Source organism: Helicoverpa armigera, chromosome 2, assembly GCF_030705265.1.
Source record: "Helicoverpa armigera isolate CAAS_96S chromosome 2, ASM3070526v1, whole genome shotgun sequence".
NCBI lineage: Eukaryota > Metazoa > Arthropoda > Insecta > Lepidoptera > Noctuidae > Helicoverpa > Helicoverpa armigera.
In genome coordinates this window covers 11,771,168-11,794,270 of record NC_087121.1, presented here as the reverse complement: position 1 = coordinate 11,794,270, position 23,103 = coordinate 11,771,168, and the positions used below count along the sequence as shown (strand labels likewise).

The 23,103-nt window shown below is 37.7% G+C and overlaps 1 protein-coding gene across 1 annotated transcript; it reads left to right on the top strand.

Annotated features, from left to right (window-relative positions):
* The first annotated feature begins 295 nt into the window (after positions 1-295).
* LOC110378687 (poly(A)-specific ribonuclease PARN) lies at positions 296-22,787 on the top strand. Its single transcript, XM_064040071.1, has 14 exons — positions 296-461; positions 535-885; positions 1,194-1,326; positions 2,185-2,340; positions 2,641-2,767; positions 3,119-3,240; positions 3,704-3,822; positions 4,275-4,514; positions 4,794-4,880; positions 5,321-5,478; positions 6,388-6,434; positions 21,719-21,747; positions 21,963-22,123; positions 22,490-22,787. Exons 1-14 carry the CDS (start codon positions 443-445, stop codon positions 22,760-22,762), a joined length of 2,022 nt encoding a protein of 673 aa, XP_063896141.1. The 5' UTR covers positions 296-442; the 3' UTR covers positions 22,763-22,787.
* The last annotated feature ends 316 nt before the right edge of the window (positions 22,788-23,103 follow it).

Here is a 23,103-nt window from a genome sequence, read left to right as displayed (position 1 = left end):
ATGTTGCTTGCAAGTTTTAATTTTCAAAGCTAAAAGACCGCTCATCATCATCATCCTCCGAGCCTTTTCCCAACTATGTTGGGGTCGGCTTCCAGTCTAACCGGATTCAGCTGAGTACCAGTGCTTTACAAGAAGCGACTGCCTATCTGACCTCCTCAACCCAGTTACCCGGGCAACCCGATACCCCATGGTTAGACTGGTGTCAGACTTGCTAAAAAGACCTCTATCCGAATAGAAACTAAAAATCGATAGTGTAAACTTGACGTTTTGTATTTTTTGACTGTGTCAATGTCAATTAATGTTTGACATGCGCATGTTAGCCGTGCGTTATCTTTGTTTGTTCTGTTTGTCCATTTTATTAGATAAATATAAATAAATTAAATATACAAATCTTTTTCTAAATGTCATTTTATTAATCTAACCGTTTTATTATATGTAAATAATGGAGGTTGTTCGTAAGAGTAAGTACAACTTATAATAAATTCAGTCGAGTTAAAGCGCGGCAATACTTACAGATTTGTTATATTTTTGCAGATTTTAAGGAGACATTGCCTTTAATAAAGGATTCAATAGAGAAAGCTGACTTCTTATCTATAGATGCGGAGTTTACAGGTCTTATAAATGGTCGGGATGTGTCTATTTACGATTCGCCGGAAGACTACTACACCCGAACCATGAATGGTTCTAGTGACTTTTTACTGATACAGTATGGGCTATGTGCATTTTACTGGGACGAGAAGAAGAAGCATTACATGAATGACACGTACAATTTTTATTTGTACCCTCGTGGACGGCCTGGCCCTGATAGAATGTTCCTCTGTCAGAGTTCCAGCTTAGATTTCTTGGCGTCTAACGGATTTGACTTCAACAAGCTTATAAGAGAAGGTGAGTAGCATTTGGAACTATTTTCTTGCATTCCAAGACTGTACAGTAATAAACAAATCATTAGAATGTAATGATGTAATGGGATTTCAATAACAAGCTACGTATTGGGCGAGAACAAATACTTAGTGATACTGAAATCTGCATGGAAAAGTTCTGCATCGCAATTACTTACATTCCATAATCATGTTCTTTCTTCAATCTACTCTATTCTCCAAAATCTTTACACCATTACTGCAAATAAGACCTCATTTAGTAACCTCAATTTGTAGTCCAATAAATGCTTTTTGCTTATATCACTATTCTTTCAGGTATATCGTACATGACAGCTTCAACTGAAGCAAAGCTTAGAGAATCCCTGATTGAGAGACAGCAGACATATTCTAAGGAAAAAGATGCAGTCAGAATACCAGATGAAAATAAACAACAAATTGAAGATATTTGGTAATTGATTGATTTACTAGATATTCCCTTAAATTTTTTGAACTCTATATTTAGCGCTTAGCTATGTAAAAACTGCAAGATAGGCAGGCGCTCTATGTGAAACACCAATACTCAGCTACAATAGGTTAGACAGGAAGTCAACCCGAACAGAGTTCGTAAAAGGTTAGGCAATTGATGATTAAGTATGCTTCTGCCCAAAAAAACCTGTGATTAAATCACAAGGCCAAATTCTAAGCGAATATTCATTCCTAAGACATTCTTGGTAGACATAAGATCACATTTTTCTCACAATATTACTTTCTAAATGCAATAAATTATCACTACATTCATTGTCTGAGTAAATATTTCTTTTGTAATTTATTGCATGCCATGTAGGAATGTAACTGGCAATTGTTTTTTTTGTTATAATGAGCTGTAATGTGATAGTCGCTGACAACCTATTATTGTGCTAGGAGGATTTATGTATGTCTTATTGTTTTTATATTGATTGATGAGCTCAGGACTCTATGAGCAATCATTTTATTTTTTCACTGTGTGATAAGGTTCCACCATTCCTGAATTATCCCAGCAACATGAGACTTTAATTGACATAGACGAAATCCCCATGCATCATGTCCCATTGGGTTATGAGAGTGAAGGAATAGGGAGTGCACCTGTGTCTGTGCAAATGCTTGTGCACTATAATATGTCCTGCCCAGCTGGCTGATCTCCTTAAATGAGAACAGCCGCCGTGGCCGAAATCGGCCATGGACGCCATTATTATTTATGACATAGACTCATAGACTCTGCTCTGCTTGATGCAGTAGTGCATTGATGGGATTCGTTCCTGCGACTTTACAACCAGTTATTTTTTCACAGTAAAAAGGTAAAAGACTTCATAGACAACAAGACAGAAGATGAGATGGAGATTGACAGATGCAACGCGTTCATCAGGATGCTGCTCTTCCAAGAACTTAAGGCTCGCTTCAAAGACGATGTTATGATTGATACCAAGATTCTAGAAAATAAGAATAGGTAATTGGTTACTATAGTATTCAGATATAGTTGCCGATTTAAAATATTCTACCATGATGTTAATGAAAACTGATTAAGCTTCATTTCTTCTTCATATCTGTTTAAATTAAAGTGCTGCATATTTTAACTGAGTGGTTGGCAATGCACAGACATATGCAAGACATGAATGATTTTATATTGTCTTACAACTGTCAACACATAAGAGGTTTATTGTAGTTCTCAAACTAACCAATGATAGTTCTTTTTTTTTTGGTAGAGTTAAAACATTTTTTGGTATTGAAACCTAATGTTATGTTTCAGAGTGCTGAAAGTAATCCGTAAGAAAGCTGACATGGAAGATCAGGACACGATAAGGAAAAAGAGAGAATGGGATGAACTGGAAGAGGCAGTTGGCTTCTCTAAAGTTGCCAAGATGATCAGTCAGTCTGTAAGTTAAATATTTCCCTGGAATTTCACACAACTTAGTATGAATTCTGTACATAAGTAACATGAAGTCAAATTGTGGACAGTTAAAGATCGTACTTAGTACTAATAAATATTTGGTACAAAATGCTTGTAAATAAATAGTTATACTTTTGTGCTAATTGCTTTGAAGTGAGCAATAAAACACATAATACACTGTATATAAAGGTTTATTCTGTACTCATTTTTTGTGTAAAGATGAATTTCAAGTAAAATGGTTTTTTTGTTGTATTTCCTGTTCTAGTTGGAACATCAATCTTAATAAACGATGCAAGATAAGATTGAAACTAAATAAAATATATTCTATCTTCTTTAGGAAAAGCTGGTGGTTGGTCACAACATGTTACTAGATGTACTTCACACACTGGGCCACTTCTTTCAACAACTGCCCGGTGACTACACCTCGTTCAAAGAGTTCACACATTGTATGTTCCCCAAGTAAGAGATACTTTTTATTTACTTAATGGTAAGCTTTTTTATAAATCTGATAGTTCAATATAGAATATCATTTATAAATTCGTAAGGATTTGAAACAACTGAACATATGTGAAAACTGTGAAAACCAACTGTGCTATTTTCTATAAAACCTAGCTGTTTCTCGCGATTTCACTCGCTTACCGAGGGAACTTCCTATACCCAGACAACATACAACAGCCAATGATACTCGGGTAGTCTCGCTTTTCAACAGTGTTATAGTTTTTCAAATCGGTTTAGTAGCTTTGGAGCCTCTAAAAAAAATATATGTATTAATTACACAAATACAATAATATATCATGTATAGAAGTATAGAAAACTTAAAGTTTATTAATAATTTATTTTTAAAAGTAAAACTGTATGGGTAGATATTTTATACAGTACAATGAAATAGAAACAAATAATATTTTATAATAATTATTTTCAGATTATTAGACACAAAGTACATGTCGAGTTTGCCTCCGTTCAAAGACAAGCTCAATTCAAATGTGCTGCCAGAGTTATTGGCCACCCTCACTGAACCGCCCTTCACTTTGCCTAAAGTTGGTGAGTTTGCTCTATATTCATTCATTTTCTTAGACCAGATAAGACAAGAAAAGAAGCAATGTCTATAATTAACTTTATTACCTCTCTTGTTGATGCCAGCTTTATCGCTATTCTTTTGATTTAAACACGTATTTGCATGCTATATGACTGCTCAATAATCATCTAAACACTATAGCTAGCTTAATACCTATTACCATAGCTATTTACCACATGATCACTTCAATAAAAAAAAAAAACATAAATACTGTTACAAAACATACTCCCAAGCCTTTATTTCAACGAGCAGAATATCCCAAAAGCTTGGGCTTCATAAGTCGTTGTTTATCGATTAGTTTATAAAGTCGAATTTCTACCACAAAATCAGTATCACCTTCAAAAGAAAGCCCAAACCACAAAACTCAATTCAATATAAACCCTACAACCTTAACCACAAGACCCACATTCCTCCACAGATTCCCTCGAAGGCCGCGGCTACTCTCACCTAGACGAGAAGGAACACGAAGCAGGTTACGACGCGTACATCACGGGCCTCTGCTTCCTCGCCATGCACGCGCATCTGTCGCGCATGCGCGGCGACGACTCCATACGATTGGTCCCCCAGTCTGCTACACTCAAACCTTTCTTGAATAAACTGTTTTTGGCAAGAACGGCAAGGCAGGATAGCCCGTATATTAATTTGGTGGGGGCTGATCGTGAGTATCTTTTTGTGTGTTATTGTAATAAAAGTATTTATTCATCCTTTTCTAAAGTTAAACTATAGATTTGGAGCTTAGTACTAGTATTTTGAATGGAGCGACTGCCCCCATGGTAATACTGGTTGGCTCGTTGTCAGTCTTTTTGGATTCTGACCAGTGCGGCAATCAAGTATAACCAAGAAATATTAGATCCTACGATCTGAAGTTTTGCAGACTTTGTACCTATTTAGTTTTACTGTTAAACTCGACATATAATAAAGTGTATTTTTGTTTCAGCGACACCACCCCGTGATCACGTGTTCCACCTCATCTTCCCCAAGGAATGGCAGAGAAGTGACCTCAACCAGCTGTTCAGTCCTTTCGGTAAACACTTTGGCAGTTTTCTTACCAGATTTAATTGTACAGGCGAATAATATAGGAATATTAATGTTCCACTATTGTGATAAGGTTGAAAATCTATTGAAGAAAGTTAACAGATTGACGTAGGTTGAAGTGCTGCTGTCTGTACAATGTGGTAATAATTTAGTATATTATTTTTCTAAATTAAATCTCTAGAAAGACAGTATTTTTTTTATGATCACATGATTCAAATTCTTAAGTTATTTCTTTACAATTATTGCTTGATCTTGTTGATTCTTGGCTGTAACCTTTATTATATCAAAGTGGCACGAGAGGCTTTTTAGCCATGTACGGAAAGTTGTTCAATCTTGACTCGGGTGAAATAGCAGGCGGAAGATAGTTAAAAATATTTAGTAATCTTTTATTTTTTATTCCCAATCATACAATAATGAACCTTATTCCAGGCGCGGTAACAGTGCATTTCCTAGACGACACGTCGGCGTACATCGGACTGGACCGTCGCGACCAGGCGGCTGACGTCATGCGGGCGCTGGCCAAGAACGGACGCGTCACGCTCACTCCCTATGTGAAGTATAAGAGCCAGGCTGGTGGAGATGTTGAGGTAATTTATATTTTTTCGTATAAATATACAGCTTTTTGGGTATATTTTAGTGATCAAAAAGGATATAGCATTGAATATTATTGCAAAATAAATAGGTACTGAAAAGAAGTTCTAATACTTTTGCGAAAGGGTTCAATTGAAAAATTTAATAGTAGTAAAAAAACATTTTGATTTATGACAGTAATAAAATGGTGCAAGAATATGGAATACTATTTGTATACGGGAGATCAATTTTAGACAAAATATTCGATCGACTTTCTGTTTTTAAATGAAATTATGAAATGTGCTTAAATAAGCCGCAGATTAGAATCCTAGTCCTAGTTCTAGATCCCATGGGATTGACATACCGTCATCGGCATTGTCCATCTCTTCTATTCATCTCTGAGTTACTCTTTGGAAGGGACTGGCCACCAACAAAAAGGTTTTAAGCTCCCAAATGTCAAATGAACATGACACCTGTCATTTAAATAAACGTCATTGTAGTTTCGATTTCCAAAGCGTGAAGCAAAGGTGTTTTACTGTACAGCCAGTAAGCCGATGTCAGTATTAAGTCCCATGTTGGCGGCGAATGTATTAGAATTCGTTTTTTTCTCCTATTTGCCCCATCCTGGGCCGGCTGAAAGCAAGTAAGTATAAGTACTGACTTTTTATTTTTCCAAAAGTTAGTATACAATTTTTATATTTAGCAGGAACTTGATTTTAATATCACCTTAAATTATTCGAGATAATTATGTACTTTATGGAAAAATAAAAAATAAATGGCTTTACTGCTCAAAAAATAATGTCCTAGTCGTTTTTTGGTCATTAAAATAATTAAAATTGGCAACCCGCTTATTCCCTACATTACCTTTACATAACTTTTTATTTGATGTAAAAAAATACTTGAAGTTGACTATGATTTGTCCACAGATGGCGCTTCGGGGCGAGCGGGCCAAAACGGATACGTATAAACTAATGTTCGTATGTGTTTTCATGTTCTCGATAGCTCTGTTAGTGTTGTACTACTGCAGCAACTATTTAACTTCGTCGGTAGTCAGAGATATTGTAGACGCGATTATTATATTGCCGGAGAAGAAAGAACTTTAGGTTTTACAAACGATATTATTCGAGAATATTCTCCATCTTGTGGTTAATACAAGATGTGATTGCATTTCTAACTTTTCTTAAACTAACCATAATCATGTCTTTCGATTCGATAACTTAAGAACATTATCGACATATTTTTTTTATATTCATTACTAATATCGATAAATCGACTGATTAATAACTACAACTAGACTTTTTTGCGAAGACTTAGCGGGATCTCATTTCTGATACTAGATGTCTAAACTGCGTGATTTTTTTATTTTTCATAATAGCTGTAAAACAGCAAAATTAAGCGGCATACAGACGCGTAACCAACTTTGCGTAGTGGGAACGCCTAGTCTGTATGTACCTAGCTTTAGAATAAGCGTAGACCTAAGTTGATTCAACTTTTTAATTTTGGTGAAAGAGCGTGAATGTAAGTTTATTATATTCAATAGATGTGTGTAGAGGCATGTTATTTTATCTCTCGAATAATCGGTATTATTATTTTTTGTAATTAAACGTCGTCGGTCGCATTTATTCTTCAGATCTCTAGATAGGCTGTTCAGTGTTGTAGTTTTTTTTAACTTTTTTGGTTTTCCTATTACTTGTTAGACTGCTTGCATGTCTGTCTGTCATGTCTATGTAGCAAAGATTACCTGTGTATGCGTCTAGGTATAGTTGTCGGCAGGAATCTTAAGCTCTGACCTTCACCTGCGCAGAAGTAATTTATTGGGTCCCTTTTGTGGTATGAAGTGAGGCGCGGGGGCGGGCTAAAGCGGTGATTGGCCCGCAGCGCATCGCGTCATAGCCGTCACTCGGGATTGGTTCTTTGCTAATAAATCACTTCTTCGCAGATTTAGGTTAGTGCTCAAGATTCGTGCCGATAACTATAATGTTTATAGAGAAAGCAAAACTTTAACCTGCATGTTTTTGGGACTAAGCTTGGGTTAGTTGAACAAACGTTGGTCAATGGAAAGCTCAACTATCCCTATTTTTTTAGTGTTTTTTAAGTGTTGTTAAGAAGGCGTTCTGCTAATAAGGGCTTAAGTTTTGTATTTACTTTTGCATGTCTCATGCTTATTCGTTCGTTTGTATCCTTGCATCTCCATGTTCACTAAATGTCGACACTTAGAATTATAGTAGGATAAGCAAATAGTTACTAGTTCCTGTGACGATTATTGTTTATTAGTAGTAGTTATCACCGCTGTGTATAGGATAGTTCAATAAATTCTGAACGCACTATTTTTTTATTTATTTTTTCTTCCCATTAAATTATATGCTAAGTTTCATCAAAATCTTTTAAGTAGTATCTTGAGAAAGATGGCTAAGTAAATATATTATTATAATGACCCACGTATAAACTTTCATTTATAATATTATCATCATTATCGGGCTGTTTATTTTCCACTGCCTTATTTTAAAAACAGATATATGACAAAAATCATATGAAATTGTTACATTTACAAAGCCTCTGTAATTTCAAATCGAGCGCGTTTAATTCGGCATTCAAATGGAATGCTTATTTGACTGGCCACTTCGGGGAATCCCCAGATAAAAATCAACAGAGTTGCCATGCATTAAAAAATGTAGACACTTCTTTAAAGTTACAGAATTTAATTCATTCGTTTCACCGCGAAAGAGTCACTATACATACTTTACTTAGGATTTAAATCATATTCATATTATTTATTTTCATTCCACATTATATAAAATAGGTGTTACAAAATGGTCAAACTATTTGCATGATTTTTTAGAAAAAAAATCGAACATAACACAACATTTTAATACCGTAAATTATTATAAAACCGGGCTATACAGGGCAGCATTAACCGACCTATATAAATGGTCCATAAATAATCTTACCGTACACATACAAGCTTAGCTGTGAATCTACTTTGTTTTAGCGGACCCAACCACCGCTATTGTACGCCGCGATTTAGCGGATCGTGAGAAGATATCACTAGTGTGTGTAGCTCTTTGTGGGTACAGAGACTGTCTGTAATTAGTGGGGATAGCATAAGGAATTAGGAAAGATTTTGTAAATAATTGGTTTTATTTCTTCCCCATTAAGTCCTGTGTCCAGTATTTTTTTTTTGGATCAAATTGTGTCTAGTCATAACTCTTGTCTCCCTAGAGATTTAGGGAGAGAGTTTATAGTTGACTAGGGAATACCAACTGAGCTTTAACAGTCTCCAAAGCATGTGGATAGTCTTTCGATTTATTAACAGCTGTCACCAATCTCAATAACACCTGATGAGATGTAACTCCTCATACTGCTCACCTTACTAATCAACTCAAAAGACAGAACCCCCATTTACATCAAGACCACACACTACCTTGATAACATTTCATTCCACGCTGGCACGAACAAATAGGCCTAACTATTCCATATAATACCTACTTATCCGTATATATCCCGGTATCGTAGTAATAGATGTTGCCCTACTCGGTAGCCGGGACAATGGCGCGTGGCGATACCGGCGACCCGGCGACCTCGCGTGCGCGCTTCCGCCATCTTGCATTTTAATGCGCCCGCGCACCGCCCCATTTGCATACCTAAGACGTGTGCGATGATATTTTATTCTCATTTAGTTTACTTATTTACGTAAATGGTACCTTGGATGTTTGTTTTGTTTGCTGTTTGTGGTTGTGGGTTGCATTTAATTGTTTTACGTTTGTACTTTATTGTTTGGGATAGGCTGGGTTTAGTGGTATTATTTTGTCAACTATGACTATTAGGCATTACTTCACGGCATAATCTCTCTATTTTGCACTGATTAATTTGTTAATTTCATTTCTGCAAAGTCATAAAATGTAGTTAGAAAGCGCTCACCGAATGACGATCAAACAACAGAAAAAGCCAAACTTTTTCCTAATTGCTACATAAATGAAAATATGCATCAACAACATCAAATACAAACCCTGTACAAATCGTGGCTGTCCATTCTTTCCCTTTCATATCTAAGCATGTCAACTACTATTAACATTTTACCACACAGTTCATAAATATCCTCGTACCTCGTATTTGCATGAGCCACCGACGGAGATTCGGAGATTTCCGCCCACAACTCGCTTTATGCCTTCCCTGTCTATTTGGCAAATCTTTTAAGTCCTATTATGGTGTTTTCTGAATAAGCTGTGCGTGTTCCTCCCCAAAATTGAGCCGACTTTGATGTTCAGCCTTTAATCTTGCTGTGTGGGATGACTAACTTCTATCTACCTATGCATGCAGAATTTTGCAATGCCAAATGTGGGTAGTTATGGATGGATTTTATCTTTGTCATTTAGGAAGATAGAGAGGTCGTGTGATTTGTTTGATAGTGTATGCGGTATCTTTCTGATAGGGGTAAAGTTAGTGCATACAGAATCTTATGAGTCTTTCAAATGCATCAGAATTTAAACATAATGTAGAGAGAAACATATTAGGAATAAATGTCCATCCAGGACCAGTCTTTTATTACCAATGACCAAAGGTTGAGATCCAGTAGTTTTTTTCCAATCAATTAATTTGCATACCCACTAATCGATTACCCAAGTACATCACCAACCTTGCCTTTTTCCACTTTCGCTGACAATCATGATCACAAAAACCGCTCGCTCCCATCAAAGATGCATACGCTTAAAACCTTTAAGGTTATATACTCCATACTCCTTGCCATCGCTACCAGGAATCCATAGGAACAGACAAGTGCATAGATAAAGGCTCAAAAGCCTTATAAAAACCCCCGTGGCCGCAATCTGGAGGTAGCCTCGTAAACTGGCGCGATGCATCGCTCGTGCCGATGATATCGGGCTGGCTGACTTACGTCGTGAGCCAAAGATTAGAGTACCCAGAAGCGAACTATCGATCATCTCGGTTTGGTTCTATTGTTTTGATGATATACCTGATGAAAGGAATTTTTAATTCGAAGATCATGCATTTGTTGGGGGATAGTTTCAATGAAGTAAATTTTGATATCATTGAATTTGCCTATGAAAAAGTTGATTGGTTATTTACTTCTCAACCATTGAGGTGTTCCGTATAATAATACGGAGACAGAAATCGTATAATCTATTAAATACATAAACAATCCAACTACGAATCCTTAAAAGAACCATTCACAATAGGCAAAAACCGATAGCCTACCAATTATAAATCGGGCAACGAAACCCGGTGGTCTGTCATTAATCAGTTGATCTTTGTTTCGCACGCGCCGAACTGGGTCGTTCGCGCCTCGCCGGAGATAGTGACGACGGTAGTTGCACATTCTACCTGATTTAATAGCTCGTGATGTGGCCACATGCTAATGTATAGAACACTGGTCGATCACGCGATAATTGCGGATTAAATTTATTGTTTGTTTTAAGGCTTGTTTCTTGTAGGTTAATGGGGGTAGATTGATAAGGTAATTTGGGACTTACTTTCTTCTTATGTTGAATTAGTAGAATTTTGTCCGCTTAGAACAAATCCATTCAGGTTCTTAGTTTTTCATGATTATCACCATCCTACTGCTCTTATCCCAATTTGTTGAGCATGTGTTATCCTTCCATACTCTTCTATCTGCCATCATCTCACAAGTAACATTCTTTTTTACCATATCGACTTTCACGCAATCCATCTCAGTTCTTCATGATGACGTAGTTATGTAGTAACTGGGATACCTATCATAACAGTTCTTTGCACGCATTTAATACAGTTACAAATTCCCCTATCCCACTTAGCAACAAATCAAAGCTGTCATAAATTAAGTGCATTAACTGCACTCCTGCGCATTTCCATTTCTAAAGCTTAATCTACACTTTGTAAGACTGAAACATACGGAGCCGTTGAGCCGGCGGCGGAGTTCGCGACAATAAATCGCGGGCATCGTCGGGTGGTGGCATTAGTATCACGTCAGCGAATAAAGTGCTGGATACACGGGGAGATTTTTGGTTACAGCTTCTGTTATTTGAGGATTATGATAAAGTGACACCGGTTGTGTGAATGGATGCAAATGATACCATCATGGATCTGTTTTGGGGATACCTATACATAATCTTTTGAATAATGGACATGTAATCTGACCTCTATACATTTTTTCCAAGTTTTGCAAGAGTTGTCATCAATCGGCGATAAGCTATGCGGCTTTTGGTACCTAATTTCTGCTATTTGTCTTTGTCTTTGTTTTAAGGAATTGCTTATTCTCCTATTTAAAAAATGTAGTCCTCAAACACTTGACACAATTTTGTCGTGAAATGTGTCTTAAACAATACAAGGATTGTGGTTTAAATACGTGTTTATATACAAACTACAGGATATCTATTCAAAATCACCCAGTAATTTCAAAACCTCTTAAAACACAATACTTCTCCCAGCCACCGAATTCATCTCTCACAAATCGCATAGTGTGTCCCCACAGTAGTTTGAAGCCGTGCGCTCGCGCAGCTATTGCCGCTATCATTCACCTTTTGTTTCTGTGGCACGTGCGCCTGAGTTCCTTCCCTGACTAATACCTTGAAGCCACTCGCTTTAGATCTTATGAGACTCCCGTGTAGATCCCCGTTGAATCGTGAAAGACTGTCATTTGTCACCACTCCCTGTAGGACTGTGCCCTTTTATTGTACAGAAATGAATGGATGATATATGAGGTTGCAGTTTTTAGTTTCTGATGTGGCTACGGGGGTCCTTTAGTGTAGTTCAGTCAAATTGGATTGTGTAGGAAATTGTGAATTAGTGTCGTGAATTTCTGCGTTTATTACCTATGTAGTGTTTTCGTATATGTTGTATATTATATTAGCGACAAGCCTCGGCTCGTAAATCCCTCTGTATTATGAAACCCGCATGAAAATGGTGTACATACCTTCAAACGCAGCGCAGAACTTTGTTCTATAGCTTTTTAGTGTTCTTTTCTACAGTATGAACTTTAAACTGTGAGACAAATACAAGTCTAATTACCCAGATTTTCCTAGACTAGAAAGCAAACACACTAAGAAAATAAATAGCGTTAAATCTTCTGCCTAAAGGTCACACCAGCATGTAACCGACCGTTCTGCGAAATTAACGCTTCGTTTAAAGTCGAGGTTCAAGACGACATCGCGACAGGTCGCTCTAAACGTGTAAGGATTTCTTTACACGTCCCATTCTACGGAAGATTAACCCTAGGATTGTAAGTTCATTAAGTAAGCGGCCCTAATGGATAGACAATGCGGTTTTGTTTTGTGGATTGAGTTATTTAGAGGTGAATTTGGTTTTTGAAGCTGTTAAGTTTGAAGGGTGTGTTTGAAGAAAGGAGACAAAATGTTAAAGAAATTGATTTCAAAGTTTCTCAAAAAATGTTGGCAGGGAAGACTTAAAATGTGAGAGAAATAAGTCTCCATCCCAGTTTCCGATTTTAAGTTCATAAAGTTTCAATTTACTTCGCCAATACTGATGTCGTATAAAGACAGTTCTAATCAATACGAAACTGCTAAAGATATCCTCACGACAGATGCGATGACTTAGAAAGAACAGGTGGCTAATAAACAACTCCTATTAATTTACTTACAACATCCGAGCACTTGTGACCTCTCATCCGAAGGCCTAATAAGGATCTGCTATCAGGTCTCGATAGGTACATTCGCACATCGTATCTCGGTAAATCCCTTTCGTCTTGTCGCCTGCCCGCTGTCATCGTCTGATCGTCTGGCACCTAACGGGGCGCTTTCGATATAAGCGATATTCGCTTTGCGTCGCCGACCAGATAACTATCTTAGAATCTCATTAGCTAATAGCCAATTAAGTTGAGCGACGTGTCCGGGCCGTTTTGTCAATGACATTTCGAGTTTTACGTATTTGGGCCCGCTTTGGGCGCGACAACGCTTGTCAAATGCTCGTCAATTACTGCGCTCGCGTCGGTCGGGGCGACGTGAACTCTTGAGTGTGAATGTCGTTTGAATGTGATTTCGTGTGCTGTCTGCTTCTATAATGTTTGGAGTGATGGTAGCATCTCAAAAGCTCTCTAAGGTTGGGTAAACTTTAAGTTGAACTTTTCGAAGATCTCAAGCTTAGTTCCCTTATTTACTTGTTAATGTATTCTAAATTCTAAAACTTTGCATTGTGATTGCATTTGCGTTGATAGATTAGTAGGTAACATTGTAACAAAACATTAACAAGCAATAAAACCTCAAACAAAACACGAATACATAAAAAAAGGTCAAGTGCTACACCAGAGATGCATCTATGTAGCTTCGGAGTAAAAATGCGCGCTAACAATGTGAGATTTGTGCGGCAGTGATCGACCGTGCGCACGCGACGGACCGATGTGTCGCTCGACGCGCGATTAGCTCGCCTTGTTAGTACGCGCTCGGCGTACATGACGGCTAAACAAGTGCACCAGTGGCGAGGCGTCCTTATAAGCCGATTCCCATCGGCTTCCCTTTCGAATTTCAAGAAAGAAGCATAGGTATAAGTTATAATATAGGTACAGGTATAATTAATATAATCATTTAAACCACACAATTTAAATATGTAGGTATAACAAAACGCCTACCACCGTAAAAAAATTGTCTATAAATTACTTGAAACATTTTGCTCCTACTAAACAAGCCGCGGCTTCCTCCTCCATACAAAACTACGCTTGCGTGACGTCATCCACGCCGCGCCACGCGATGTTCGCGGCATAAGGGCGAGCGGTAAGCCGGCTCACGGAGCGGGTTCCAGCCAATCAAAACTCGCGAGTGAACGAGAAAGAACGCGTCAAGAGTAGAGTAGCTATATCTGTCTACGCGCGAGTGACAGCGCTTAGAACTCTCAAATATGTAAACAAACAAATCAGACAAATTCACTCTCATTCTTCTTATTTTGTTTTAGATAATACCATTAACAATTTGTTCTTTGTACTACTTAATTGAATTTATTAGTGTATGTATCATTTAGAAATAACATAGTTCGTGTGTGTACAATATTTTATGTTAGTTTAAGTGTTTTAGTTACATTATATCAACATAGATGGCGTTGTGCATTTTTATGCAAATCCTGAATCGCGGTGTTAAGATTCTCCGCGATTTAATGACCCTACTTGGGAATTGATAATTTTTGTGTTCATTTCACCAAGGACATAATTTTGATTAAGTAGTTGGCAGTATCATTACTCCCTACTAATCCCCGCAATCGCACTGTGCTGTGACCTGGGCTGGGTCTGGTACTCAGTACAAGTAAAGTGTTTGTAGTGAAAAAAATAGAGGGACCTACTTTGAAATGAGTTATTTTGATACGCACTACGCAGACAGTTGGCATCAGGTTTCTTTTTAGTGTACCTACTTTTAAAACTTAACTAGGATAGCATTTATCGCATTAGACGGTTTTCCGATAGATTATTTACTTTAGGAAAGAACTTATTTTTCAAGGTTAAGTTTTGAGAATAAAAACGTGTTATAAAACTCGGGCACGCCGCTCGGGTGAATTACCTACCAATAATACGTCAATATTAAAATTTCTAACGGCCTAACGGATTTATGAAACACATACCTACGATAAATATCAATGGCTAACAGGCCGTTGTAAATTAAATACTTAAAAGGCATTGTTTCTAGTGCCAACTTTTCTCAGATTCTAGTATTTAATATACCTAACTAAAGATAATAAAGTTTTATAGATATTAATAATCTGCCGAATTCCTCGAGAAAACATGTTCAAACTATCAGTCTCTCAGTCAGTGCTAAAAGGTGGACTGAGAAATTACCTCCATTACCTCTCCCCCATCCCTGAGTACCCCCAGTTTTTTTGCTGCGGCTTCCCTATTTCATTAAACCACCCTTCGCCACTGAAGTGCACAATTTTGCTTTAATTCCCATTAATGTATTCCCATTATAAAAAGTCGTGGTGGCCTACTGGATAAAGCACCAACCCATGTATGAGTGTGTGGGTTCGTTTGCAGGCCAGGCAAGTACCAATGCAACTTTTCTAAGTTTGTATGTACTTTAGGTATATCTTAGACACCAATGGCTGATAAAAGGGTGAAGGAAAACACCTTGAGGAAACCTCTACTATAAAGTCTGAAATCACCAACCCGCATTGAGCAAGCCTTCTCCGTGTGAGAGGAGGACTGTGCCCAGCAGTGGGACGATAAAACGGCTGTAACTGTAACTGTGTAACATTAAAGTACGGCAGAGTGCGTCAAAACCAACTAAATCTCAGTTCATTGGCAGTAAAATGCGCTAACTATGCGAGGGTTGTGTGGCAGTGATCGAATGCGGTGCCGTGACGTACCGATGTGTCGCCGCGACGTGCGATTAGCGCGCCTTGTTAGCACGCTACACGTAAACAAAGTGAGGAATGTACCGACTTGTAACCTGTGGATGTCGTTTAATACGTCATGTCTAGGTTTCGTAATTTCTTACACATAAACTGACGATTAATGACGGGTCAGGGATCATTCAGACACTTGCTTTAGTTAGTAAAGCAAGAAATTGCTGTTCGATACAAAAGTTGAGAGTCTTACAATTTGTACGCTAGGAAAGAAAATTCTAGTGTCTCCAAGTAAGGCATGCGACACCCATTAAACGCTCACAGCTAGTTTAATAGCATTAACCCCCACCTTAGACGACACCAAAAAACAGTCACCTAACACCGAAACAATCCCTTTTCTTTGTTAAACCGTTTATGGGTGGTAACACCAAAAGTGGCTTGGTACCATGTAACCGTGGCTTACCTAGCAGGCCCTAGTACTTGGTACCTCAGGTGATTTACCCGCCGTGCGCCCTTGTCCCCTTGCTAAGCGACACGACCAATAAATACTGGTAGCGATTTAAAGACGAGACCTAAACGTTAATCCGGAACAAGAACGTGTAGGGTTACGTTTGATAGCTTTAGGAGCTGGTTTTTGTAGCAGTTTAGTGTTAGACTTGAGCTACGGAAATTATTTCGGCCTAGAAAAACGTGCTCTCCATTTGATGCTTCTATGTGCCGTGGTAAGAGCCTTAGTTAATGGCACCGACTGTTTATGGTCACTTAAGTTAAAAGGAGACCAGAAACTATCTTAGAACTGTGTGAGAACATTTTTCTGTGAATTTATATTTTCGTTTAGAGGTTGATTTCGTGGGTCGCATAATATAATATGAAGTAGCATGTTTTCAGTCATTTTACCGAGCTTTATTTCATTGAGCTTTATTTCTTCGGTCTTTCAAGACATTCCTGCAGCTTGTACTGACACAAACAGCGTGTAAAATACTGTAACAAACATGAATATTTTACTCAAATTACCTGCTAGGTACACTCAATTTTCTACAGCTATCTCAAATTTACATAATCTAGTGGACGTCGAAGTTTTGCAACAACCGCAGAGTAAGGTTACATTTGCAACGGAACACCTGTACACAAATTCCCAGTTCGATTTATTTACATTTATCTGCACCGAAATACTCGCAAGTTATTCGAATCATAAGTTCTTGTTTTCACCTGACTGTTTGCCTAAATGTCAACGGTGTAAAATGTAATAAGATTTCTTGTAGCCCTATTATTATTCAGGGTGTCGATAAGGCAACTGCCGTGCGAAATCAGTATTGTAAGTTGTGACATCTGAAAATGTGTGCGCTTGCTACACTTCGGAGAAATGGGTTTGGTTTGGAAATTGGACTTGCTGTTTTATGTGCTGTGTTTTGGTTTGGAATGCGAAGACGTATAATCAATTGTTTTTCAGGTAATCAGTTATCTATTATACATTTTTGTTTTCAGAAACAAAAATCTTTTCAGAAACAAAAATGTCTATTGGGAAGAGTCAGTTGATGTGCTCACCATAAAATGTGTTTTGAATTATTCTTCTTCGTTTGTATAGGAAGCAACTTTTATCTTTATTTGCACTGTATCTAAATTTGTAAGTCACTTTGAATTACTATTGAATTTTTGATGAAAGATTAGATACATAGTTGTTCACGAAGTAACTAGTAAGATAACCTGTGGTTGTACTTATATTTCAATAGAGAGTTAGCGACAAGAAAATTATTAATACGCATTTGAGACTTGCAGTTATTTTATTACAAAATACCATCGTCTTTTAACACACCATTTATCTCTCATTATCACACAGGATACGATTAATTCTCATTGAGAGGCAATCACTAGTAGATCGATGTCGAGTCGCGTGTGTCGACATCGATATACAGATAACATCACTACTTTCAAGTGTCAGTGGTACGCGGCAAATCGCATGAAATTCCTGTAAATGGCGATTAGTCAGTGATCGCGTTAATGGCTCTCAAAACGGCGCCGTAACGCGCGTGCGCGCACGCACCCGACTCATAATGTCTAGGGTTGCTAGTATAAAATATTGGGAAATTCAAATAGGCCTGTAATGTAGCCCGATTCATATATAATTTTATTTTTCTCTAAAAGGGTAACTAATTAGCGAAATTTTCTGATTAGCGAGTTTTAACGTTCCTAGCTAAGTTTTTTACGTATCTCACTTCTTGATCAAGATTAAGTATGTATTTTTTATTTATTTTAATCACTTGACTAGTTTTTTGAAAGATGTTAAATTACCAGTTGTTTATGTTCATCCCATTCCAGCCAAAGGTTTTATTTTAAGCCAATACAAACAAGGAAGCTTCATTTGAAGTTTATACTACTTATATGCAATATAAGTTAGTTGCTTTCTCGGCATCAATATTCAATCCACGCTTGGAACCCTAGCGCCGGAGACAACAGATTAAACCAAAAACAAGTCCCAGCCCTAAGAGGATCGCGCGCGCCGAATAGTTCCCACTAACAACGATTACTCTCGGCGATAATCACCCATAGTTGTTCACTACATTCTATTAACATAAAGCTAAGGGAACGCTGAGTCGCCGCGACAACTCCAACCACTATAAAAATGTAATCATTTCACAGAATATTACTATGAAAATGTGGCCCCTCCGTGTCAATATGCTGCTTATGAAATAACGAGAGCTTATTATCTATTTTAAACCTAGAACCGCACTTCGCCATCCGCTGACTTTATTAAGGCATCAATTAGAGTAATTGGATATGTATGATAAATAAATACCAAAAACGTATTGGGAATTAGCCAGTTTTTTCTGCGACAGCGTTAAGCTCCAATTAAAAATGCTCCAATGAAACGTGCGGCTCAGATGAAAGGCTATTTTTAATTCAATAAAAAAATGATTACGAGAAATTGCTAAACCACAGTCCACAATAGTAATAAAGTGCCAATTTTCAAACAACGACCGGCAGACTAGAGGTGATCACGCAACGGACTATGAAATGAAATTCTATGCTTATTGTCTCGCTATCGAACGGAAATCATTTGATTGCTAAGATCATTAACGCTGATTTAATTCAACATGATTTTAGCTCAATCTTGCGAAATTTAATAACTCCGAGTATTTCAACGTGGAGCCATTTGTGTGTAATAAATGCGGAGTGACCTGTAACACAGCCGTGTAGAATTACGATGAAAACTAATAATCATAATGTCCACTAGACAGAAATAATGATGAATAAATTAGAACTTAGCTTCGTACGTTGTTGCGAAATTGACTGGAGTGTCACAATGTTTGACTGTCACAATTTTGGTAAATCTTTGCAAGATCCGTCGACACAGTATGTGCATTTCTAGAATATGATTCTTCTTATATAAGAAGACTCAAGTCTTGTGCCAAAAATCCCCTAAAAAATATTTGCTGGTTCCGTCAGCCGTTCTAAAACAAAATTTTGCAAGAGGATAAACTGAATTTTTGATAGGTACTGTTACAGTTTACAAGCTTGTCAAACAGTTTGAAGAGAATCCCCGAGGAACTATTTCATTCCACATTCAATCATATAATAAAAGACACCTAATGACACCATTCCATCGTTTACAATATCTTTCGCCGTTGACTTAACACAATCCCCGGTCTCCCTGAAAGTTATCCCGATAAGGCAAAACGCGTGAAGGCACATAAATCGCATGTATTTGACGCTCGTTACACGTTGTTTTCAGATGAGCCTCCATCATACTCGTACTAACAATATGTCCTTAGCCTTGTATAAGGGCTGTTAGCTTTCTAGTTTTCTGTATAAGGTTGTTATTTGCGCCGTAACACGTCGCCCCGATACGATCGCATTGTGTGAGCATTTTAGATCATGTGAGCCAAATTGAGGGTTTGTTTCGATGTACGAGGGATACTGGTTTGTCGGTTCGTATTAGGAATGGGTAATGGTGGAAGATGTATTGTGTTTGAATCGGATTCGAGAATCGGGGGCTTGGTTTTGAAAAGTGTGTCTGCTTGAAAGTTGATGTGTCTGTAGGTGAGCTGATGGGGCGTTATTGACAGAGTTGTCTAGCAACATTGTTATATCTCCAATAATGCCGGAAAATATTTTATTTATATAAAACTCGCAATTGGACGGAGAGCATCTTATCTATCAAACAGATGTAGGTTTGAGCTCTTATGAACCGAAGGACCAAGTTTTTCCTCGTGAAGAATTTTTGCTGCCACTCGCAATAAACATCCTCAGCTTTTGAAACAAGTTTTCTTCGCTTATTAATAAGGCTGCCTTTTTATGAGATTCTGTAAATGTGTATGTAATGTAACGACTAATTCAATGGAATTTCTAGTTTCATTATCGCAATGTAAAAAATCTAAACGGCACCAGGAACTCGTTTCGTCTATGAAAAAAGAAAAAAATTGCCTCAGCATCTGCTAGGCCTAGCCATTCATTTACGCTTTTAGATTTAATTTTATGCGTGACCGGATTCACACAGCGGGGGTGTTGATTCTAAAAGCTACTTGAATAGCGCATTTACTTGATGCAGAAAATCGGTAGTTAGGCTCAAAATTAGAATTGGTTCTTCCAAGAATAGGAGTCGGATCTGGTTCGTTCATTTGTCCAATTCAGTGCGTTGTGTGTTGTATTTCTTAGGTATGTTTGCTGCCATTTGAAACGGAATATTGTGTTTATATTTTGCTAAACGCTCGACAATAATGCTTTTCTGCTTTTAAGATAACTTAGTTATCGGTTCTGTAATTGTAGGGGCGGGACAGTTACTCGTGCGGTCGTGGTGCTGTAATCAGCCGCAGTTTCCTCGCGATAAGATGCGAAAGAAACATGTGATCGCGATTCACCAGGATACGTTCGTTCATCCGCGTATCCGAACGCTGCCTTAACGGCGGGAACATAGCTTATTAGCGAGCGTTACAACAAAAAATAAAAAGTTACAAGTCAATCAAACGTTGTCTCTGGTGTGTCATCTGCGAGGCGCGCCGCTCGCCTTATACGGACAAACGTTTGATAGATGAACCGTCGTCAGCTTTGAATCCCTTACGTCCGCAACTATAACATATAAATAACATTTTTATATAAAAATATCAAAGGCCTCCTCTAATACTTCCAATCTAATCACGTAGAAGTTTTTATTGGACTATGTTTTGCCTCATCGTATATAATTGATTGATCTCCAGTACCCGGTATTAGATTTAAAATAAGTCAATTTATATCCAATGCGAGGGTTAGATGAAGAGAATTGCGACGTTTTATGTCCGGCCGTATGTTAGTTTGAGATTGAAGAGGTCTCTTAGTAAGGTATAAGGATCGTCTTAGATTTAAGTAGGCTATTCCATAAATCTATAGAAAATACGTCCGCGTCAACGTGTGAACGTCTAATACATTTTTATAAGTTAACAATAGATTCTGAAGTCTGTCAGTCAACTCGTTCAACAGAACTTCAAGAAAACCTTTTGGTAACTTAATTGGATTGCACGTGTATTTTATACGATTTCGTAATGGCTACGAGCCACAAGTCCGCAGCAATTGATCATTTATTTTAAAATGTACATTTCAAAGAAAACAGGACACAGTCGTTTCGAGAATTCCGTGAAAAAACAAACGTAAAAAAGAGTTTGGTTAGTCGTGACCGCGTTGGAGTAATTTGGTTTGCCGGCCGCGTGTTCCCGCGCCCGCGACAGGTGAATGCGCGACTGCGGCGCTAGTGTCGCAAGATACTTCACCCACAATTAGCGGATGCGTTCGGATACCAATTAAACGGACACGGCGACAACTCCTGCGCCTTTGCTTTACAAAAAAAAGAGCGCTGTCTTAGCATTCCACGTTCAAATTGAAAAATTGCGACGTTAATCAATGTTCTATTTCCGAAAGGCTATTTATTTCATTCAGGAAAGACATTTTTATAGATATACCTTTTTTGCAGACCTTTATCACAGAATAAGTACGTCTACTAACTTTTCTTTTTTGTTACAGAATGAGGAATGACATGAAGTCGCGGCAAGGTTCGTTAATTTCTTTTTTATCACGTTACTAGAGCAAGAAACCAATGCATCCCTGAAGTTATGGTTTCCATGGTCTCTAACTCTGTTCGGTCAAATCCAATTTTTCCGCGCTGCATCAAGAGTCGTTCAGTCGACCCTTACACCCTTAAAACATTGTTTTTTTTTCTGGTACTTTGATTCAATCTTTTATCAATGTTTTGAATGTGGTCCCCCAGTGGTGAGCCGGAGCCCGATAGCGGTCCCTCGGACGCCGCCGCAGTTCCCGACGAGCCCCGCGCCGTTGCCGCAGAAAGTCAGCCGCACTCGCTCCAACAGTACTTCGATGACCTCGCCGCCCGCCTCTACAAGAAAGAGAACCTCCTCCGGGGTCTTCCAAGTTAGTATTCTTTTATATAATTTCGGTTCACTGGTCCAAATAAGTAAAACTAACTTTTAAAGTAGCTATAACCAATTTGAAACAACGAATATTGAAGTTTATGAAAGCTTTTCGTTTGAGATTATAAAAATTCTATGTATTTGCCTTTTGCATTAACCTTGTTTTACGATTTACAGATTGTTTAGAAATTATTGTAATAAATATACCAGCAGATTTATATTCAAAACGTATATAACCGAGGTAGTCGAATTTTGAAATTTAACTTACCCTTATTAGGAACATTGGGATTTTATTAAACTTGGAAATTAATATTAATAAAAACGTTAAAATTTGAAATTAATGTCTTACCACTTTTCCTTTTCAAAGGTTGACGAGTCAGAACCTCTACCCAAGAAGCCAGAAGTGTCGCCCCGCCAGCCCGACACGCCGCGCCCTCGCGCCGACCCAGCGAACGGACGCAAAAAGACTGACGCAGCACAACCCGACAAAAAAGATACCATCGCAAAGAAAAAAGATGTCCCAGAAAAGAAAAAGATAGACAATGTAGATAATAAAAGTGATAAAGTAATTGAGAAGTTTGACAGCAAAGCTAAGTCGAACTGTGTGACTGCTTTCAAGGAAAGCGATAGTTGGGACTGAATGTATTAAATAAGTTGATGTTGTATTCTGTCGTTTTATTTTGTTTGTTCTAGTACCATAAAGTTAAAGAAAAAAGCTGCTTCTAAAGTGCAAGAGTGCCAGCGAAAGAGTGGCTAATAACAGTTACAAAAAAGTTGGTAATTTCTAATACGATTATCTCTGTAGTAATCAATTACATCATTCCTTCAAATCAATCCTTCAAGCCTTTCTGTCACCTTATTTTCCTTCAGTTATAATTTAATACAATTGCAAAAAAATAACACTTAACTTAGGTACATAAGTAAATATACATAACATATCTATCGTCGATACAAAATAGACTTTAAGAAATAAATAATGCC

Bases quoted from the DNA above. Each gene is read 5' to 3' on its own strand.
- LOC110378687 (XM_064040071.1), top strand. The intron at 886-1,193 runs GTGAGTAGCATT...CTATTCTTTCAG, and splicing joins CAACAAGCTTATAAGAGAAG to GTATATCGTACATGACAGCT. The intron at 2,341-2,640 runs GTAATTGGTTAC...GTTATGTTTCAG, and splicing joins ATTCTAGAAAATAAGAATAG to AGTGCTGAAAGTAATCCGTA.